This window comes from Talpa europaea, assembly GCF_964194135.1.
Source record: "Talpa europaea genome assembly, chromosome: 2".
Taxonomy (NCBI): Eukaryota; Metazoa; Chordata; class Mammalia; order Eulipotyphla; family Talpidae; genus Talpa; species Talpa europaea.
The window spans coordinates 138,739,181-138,745,194 of record NC_140068.1 but is presented as its reverse complement, the minus strand read 5'-3'; the positions used below and the strand labels follow the sequence as shown (position 1 = coordinate 138,745,194).

At 59.3% G+C, this 6,014-nt stretch overlaps 2 protein-coding genes across 7 annotated transcripts in view; one reads left to right on the top strand and one right to left on the bottom strand.

Annotated features, from left to right (window-relative positions):
- Nucleotides 1-701: 701 nt before the first annotated feature.
- Nucleotides 702-4,316, top strand: TUBB2A (tubulin beta 2A class IIa; the record flags this gene model as incomplete). 6 transcript variants are annotated; one of them, XM_084228264.1, is made up of 4 exons in its annotated part: nt 702-758; nt 2,020-2,065; nt 2,447-2,557; nt 3,205-4,316. In XM_084228264.1, the coding sequence occupies 4 exons, from the start codon at nt 702-704 to the stop codon at nt 4,263-4,265; spliced, it is 1,275 nt and encodes a 424-aa protein (XP_084084390.1). In that variant the 3' UTR covers nt 4,266-4,316. The 6 variants fall into 6 exon arrangements, with proteins under 6 accessions (XP_084084390.1, XP_084084389.1, XP_084084388.1 ...); XM_084228263.1 differs by having other exon boundaries at nt 2,020-2,128; XM_084228262.1 differs by having other exon boundaries at nt 2,020-2,132; nt 2,394-2,557.
- A 1,086-nt stretch (nt 4,317-5,402) lies between these two features.
- Nucleotides 5,403-6,014, bottom strand: part of BPHL (biphenyl hydrolase like) — a gene marked incomplete at both ends in the record, with an annotated part of 32,577 nt that continues 31,965 nt past the window's right edge. Inside the window, one exon of the mRNA XM_084259463.1 lies at nt 5,403-5,490. Within this exon, the coding sequence (XP_084115589.1) occupies nt 5,403-5,490 (88 nt within the window). The remainder of the gene's footprint in view (nt 5,491-6,014) is intronic.

The following is a 6,014-nucleotide window of genomic DNA, read 5'->3' as shown; positions in this document are numbered from 1 at the left end:
CCGGCCAGCGCTCCCTCCTTGGGGACAGGTGCTCAGAGTTCCCCCGGGACCCCCACCCGCCCCTCGACCCTTCAAGGCGTTCATTCTCGCTGCGAATTCCTACCCCGAGCGAGGCCCGGGGTCCCCGGCCCTGCCCAGACTCTGGGAAACCTCAGCCAACAGCTGCAGACCCCACCGAAAATCGTGGGTCCCCCCCACAAGGCTGCGCGCCTCCTCTGCCCCGGCCCCCCAAGACGCAAGGACTGGCCGGCAGGGCGCCCTCGCCCGGCGCTGGCCTGGGCGCCGTCCCCGCCCCGGGACCCCGCGTGGTGTTGGGGTGCGGGGCCACCGCGGGACCCGGCGCCGGTGGGCGGCGCGCACGGGGCGGGGAGGGCGGCCGGGGGGGGCCGGGCCCGGGCTGGGCAGCTCCGCACGGGGCCGACGCCCACCCCAGGCTTCGGGGCCACTCTCGCAGCCCCCGGCCCGGGCGCCCCGCACCTCGCACCGCGCCCCGGCTCCCCCTCGCGGTGCCGCAGTCCCCGCGGCGCCGCCCTCGGGCCCCGCCCCATTACGTCACCGCGGGCGGGCGGGAGGGGCGGCCCCGGTATAAGAGGGGCAGCTGGGGGTGCGCGGCGCCAGGTCCCAGCGCTCGCCAGTCGCCCGGTCCGAGCCGCGCGCACTTCCCCGAGCGCCAGCGCCTCTCCCGCTCCGCAGCCGGCACCATGCGCGAGATCGTGCACATCCAGGCGGGCCAGTGCGGCAACCAGATCGGCGCCAAGGTGGGCGCGCGGCCGGGGGGGGCGGGGGGCGGCGGGTCCCCAGGCTGCGGCCGCCGGATCCCCAGGGCGCGGCCGGAGAGCGGCGGCGGGTGCCCAAGGGGCGCACCGCAGAGCGGGTGGCGGACCCCGACGGTGCCACCCGGTCGGGCCGGGGTTTGGGGAGGTGGCGGCGGCTCGTCCAGGTGGCACTCTCGGTGCGGCCGCCGGGCGGGGCGCGGGCGGCTCCACCACCTGCCGCGATGCGCGTGGCGACGCAGCGCAGGGTGCCTTTCATCAGCGCCCCCCGAATGCCTCCCTCGTGGCCCTTCTGGAGACCGTAGGTGGCGTTTCCCTGGGTGTCTTAGTCTCTGTAAATTGGATTGAGGCCACGGGCGTACGGATTCAGTGGCCTCGTGTGGAATTTGCATATTTTTGTAGTTTGAATGGAAAAATGCAGTGTCATGACGGTGACAGATGTTATGGAGGCTTCTCGCTTGGTTACAGACGAGGATGTGAGATAATTTCCCTAACATGAGCCCCTCCAGACGTGATCTGTAAATGTCTGGCTTCCAGTCTGCGCCGCGGCGGTGACCGCGTGGGGGGCTGTGATTGCCGCCTGCAGAGGCGAGGCTGAGCCGCGCGGTGCAGGGGTGTGGGCGGGCGCGCCGGCAAGGACATGGTCTCTGGCAGAACCGCCATATTGCCCACCCCCAACTCCCCGCCCCTTTCCTGCTGCTAATCCACAATGGAGCCTGCTCCCTCACCCTGGCCAGCTCCATCCAGTGCCCCCAGTCTGCTGCCAAGCTCCTGCCTGCCCTTCCCACCCACCCCTGCTGTGGGCAGTGCCCGGAGGCCAACATGGGCATTGGGGATAGAAAGCTGCGCAACTGCACGCTGATTCCTGGAAGCAGCCTCAGGATGGGGCACCTGAGCCCCAGTCCTGCCAGGATCCACCATGGGCTGCTGACCAGCTGGCACTGCCCAGTGTGACAGCCCCCACAGCAGCCAGGGCTGCTGCCCCTCCATGGGCTCTGCTGTGCCCACCTTCTCCTCGGGGACCCCTCAGCCTCTCAGGGTAGCGCCATAACATGGCGATGCTCTGCGCATGGCCCAGCCCCCCAGCTGCGGCTGCTGCTGCAGGGGTGGGGGCCCAGCCAGGGTGGCCAGGGCATCTGGACTGTCCATTGCAGTGGCTGCTGGGCCAGCACGCGTGAGGAAGGAAGGGCCACCCCTCCTGGCGTTTAGGGTGCCAGCCTTTCACGGACGCCTTTTGCATTTCCAGTTTTGGGAGGTCATCAGCGACGAGCATGGCATCGACCCCACAGGCAGTTACCATGGAGACAGCGACCTGCAGCTGGAGAGGATCAATGTGTACTACAACGAGGCTGCCGGTAAGTCTGAGGACTGGCCGACCAACTGCTCTCCACACGGCCACGCGCGCACCTGGAGCAGAGGGCAGAGAAACTGCCTGCCTACCAGGTGCTCCCCAGCTGGCAGAGCCAGACGCGTCTCTGCAGCCAAAGCGCCTCCAGACTCCGGGCGCCTGCCCTGACCCAGTACGCGCACTGTCTTTTTAAGCAGAAAACGTCCTGTAGGCCTGGGTGCTAGCGTTTCCTCTGTTGCACCCTAATGAGCTCTGCTGTGAGGCACCTAGAGCGGCCCAGGGGGCTCCTCTGGCTGCCTCGGGTCTAACCCTGCTGTGTCCACAGGTAACAAGTACGTCCCTCGGGCCATCCTGGTGGATCTGGAGCCGGGCACCATGGACTCGGTTCGGTCTGGGCCATTCGGCCAGATCTTCAGGCCCGACAACTTCGTGTTCGGTATGTAGCCCAGCTGGGGGGGCCCAAAGAGAGGGGGTCCAAAGGGAGGAGACCCTGAGGGACGGGACCCTGCCTCAGCAAGTCTCCTTGTTAAACACCAGGGTTCCCCTGTTCTTCCTATGGAATGTGGGGTGCAGACTGTGCCCACAGACAGCCTGAGTCCTAGCCTAATTCCACCCAGTCCCGAGCAGCCTCTGAAGGGGAAAGAACAAAGAGCAGTGAAGATGCTTCAAACAGGAGTTAATGGGCGGCTGAGGTTTCAAAGGGAGCCACCTCCAGACGCCACGGCCCAGATTATGACTGGGAGGTTGTGCAGTGCCCAGAGCCCGACTTACCAACTCCCCGCACTACACCACTGCCCGGCCTGTTTCTCTGCACCAAATTTAAATGCTTATAGGATGTTTTCTGATCTTAATTTAAAACCAGTTGGGTACTGGTATGTTCTCGCTCAGTTAACAACCTTCTATGAACTTGCTTTGTACTTTATTATGATCCTCAGTGTTTTTGAGGGTGACCAATACATGGAAAATCCTCTTTGTAGGCAAAAAGGGGTGTCTGAAAGAGCTAACCTGCAAAGCTCAGTTAAAATGGCAGGATTTGGAATTCCTTATGTCTTAGTGTCAAACATTCTTCTTTCCCTCCGGCAGGCCAGAGCGGCGCCGGCAACAACTGGGCCAAGGGCCACTACACAGAGGGCGCCGAGCTGGTGGACTCGGTCCTGGACGTGGTGCGCAAGGAGTCCGAGAGCTGTGACTGCCTGCAGGGCTTCCAGCTGACCCACTCGCTGGGCGGCGGCACGGGCTCCGGCATGGGCACGCTGCTCATCAGCAAGATCCGCGAGGAGTACCCCGACCGCATCATGAACACCTTCAGCGTCATGCCCTCGCCCAAGGTGTCCGACACGGTGGTGGAGCCCTACAACGCCACCCTGTCCGTGCACCAGCTGGTGGAGAACACCGACGAGACCTACTCCATCGACAACGAGGCCCTGTATGACATCTGCTTCCGCACCCTGAAACTCACCACCCCCACCTACGGGGACCTCAACCACCTGGTGTCGGCCACCATGAGCGGGGTGACCACCTGCCTGCGCTTCCCGGGCCAGCTGAACGCGGACCTGCGCAAGCTGGCCGTGAACATGGTGCCCTTCCCGCGCCTGCACTTCTTCATGCCCGGCTTCGCGCCCCTCACCAGCCGGGGCAGCCAGCAGTACCGCGCGCTGACCGTGCCCGAGCTCACGCAGCAGATGTTTGACTCCAAGAACATGATGGCCGCCTGCGACCCGCGCCACGGCCGCTACCTGACCGTGGCCGCCATCTTCCGCGGCCGCATGTCCATGAAGGAGGTGGACGAGCAGATGCTCAACGTGCAGAACAAGAATAGCAGCTACTTCGTGGAGTGGATCCCCAACAACGTCAAGACGGCCGTGTGCGACATCCCGCCGCGCGGCCTCAAGATGTCGGCCACCTTCATCGGCAACAGCACGGCCATCCAGGAGCTGTTCAAGCGCATCTCCGAGCAGTTCACGGCCATGTTCCGGCGCAAGGCCTTCCTGCACTGGTACACGGGCGAGGGCATGGACGAGATGGAGTTCACCGAGGCCGAGAGCAACATGAACGACCTGGTGTCCGAGTACCAGCAGTACCAGGACGCCACGGCCGACGAACAGGGCGAGTTCGAGGAGGAGGAGGGCGAGGACGAGGCGTAGGAACTTCTCAGACAAATCCTGCATCCTTAGTGAACTGTTGTCCTCAATCAAGCATGGTCTTTCTACTTGTACACTATGGTGCTGCGTTTTGCCTCTGTCAGAAATTCACACTGTTCTAACGTGGAAGTCCTCTCAAAGTTACAGTGTTGTCTGTTAGGTATAAAATATCTACACTAATAAAAAAAAAAGCATGTGTCCTAAAGCTCGTGTCCTCTTTATTCCCCCTTCAAATAATTTTGTTCTTTTATGCTTAAATGCTTTGTGAATATGCTTATGGATTTTGTGATTTTAATAGAGCAGAAATCCTGATTTCACAGCCCTTCTGCTCTCTTCATGGATGAAAATTGTTTTCATATTCACTCAGTTATATTAAAGGGATCTAGTCATGTCTGGAAGTGAATAGATTTGGAGATACAGCAGAACTTCCTGGAGCTCCAACAACTTCGTGAAAATGTAAAATCGAGGCCCCTAGGCAAGGACTTTCTCCTCCTTTTCTGCCTTTCTGTGAGCAATATTGTAAGTACAAATTATAAGACTGAATGCTTGTTCTTTTCACACAAAAGGTAGCATCAATTCAAAATCTCCTAGAGTTATAGTCAGGAACAAATGAATCTCCTGAGCTTTATTTGAAAATACAATCTTTTTTTTTTTTAAGATTTATTTTATTTATACAAGCACTGGGGACAGTCAGAAGCGTGGGAGGGTGAGAGAATTCACCAGAGCCAGAGCGGGGAGCAGAGCAGGCAGAAGGACCGAAGTACACTGCTGAGGGGAGCAGCGGGCGGCAGGAGAGGTCTGCGCGCCACGTGGGACCCTCCTCTGGTGGCCGGGGAGCAGCCCGGGATCAAATCAGCGCTGCAGAGGCTGCAGGCAGCTTCGCAACCCAGCGCTCAACCGCTGCGCTACCAGGGAGGCCCTGAAAATATAATCTTAATAGGAATTTATTTTTTAAGGCAATGGTAGACATTAACTTAATGGTAAAAATCAGATCTAGTTTCGCAGCTACTGAAGCTAGTACGCCATCATGAATGTGGATTGGGATAGGCTTGTGAGAGGAGCAGCAGTCTGGGGGGGCAGCTGAAGTGAGGTGGGTGTGACGGCTAAGGGGTCCCCAGTGGCATTTGTCCCAGAACATTTTCACTTTAAGAAATCTTCCACTAGTTTGTTGAATTCATCTGCAAAACGTAAATGCAGGTTGTGCTTGCCTTCTGGTATCAGATGCAACCTAAAAAAAGAAAGCATTTGATCAAGTGGCATACCATTGAGGAATCTCTTAGCTGCCCTAATATTTCGTGATATCTAGAGTGAGAAGCTGCCAGTTTTTCCATGACTCCTATTGAGGAGAAAATGAAGTTTCTTCCTGAGTATACTATAAACGTTCCCCGAAAACAGCCCTCAGGAGCACAAGTCTCCCGGAGTCTGTGACAGCCTGGAGGGGGATCAGCAGCGCAGCCCACCCACGGGGACGGTGACGTGCCCTCGAAGGCCAAGCCCCACCGCAGGTGTATGGGGTGTGATTTGGTGGTTAGCTGAAAAAAGTTTTAAGTTGATTTTCAGAGAGAAGGTTGAAAAGATGATAAAAATATGAATTGTCCCAAATCCACTGGCTTGGAGGTGAGCTTCTGGGGGTGTCTATGCCGCAGGCAAGTCGAAATCTAAATCCACAGCCCTCCCCACCACCAGCCTGTGGCTCAAGCTCTTCCAGTGGCCCTGTCCTTTTGGGTGGTCTGACACTGAAGGCAATGAGTG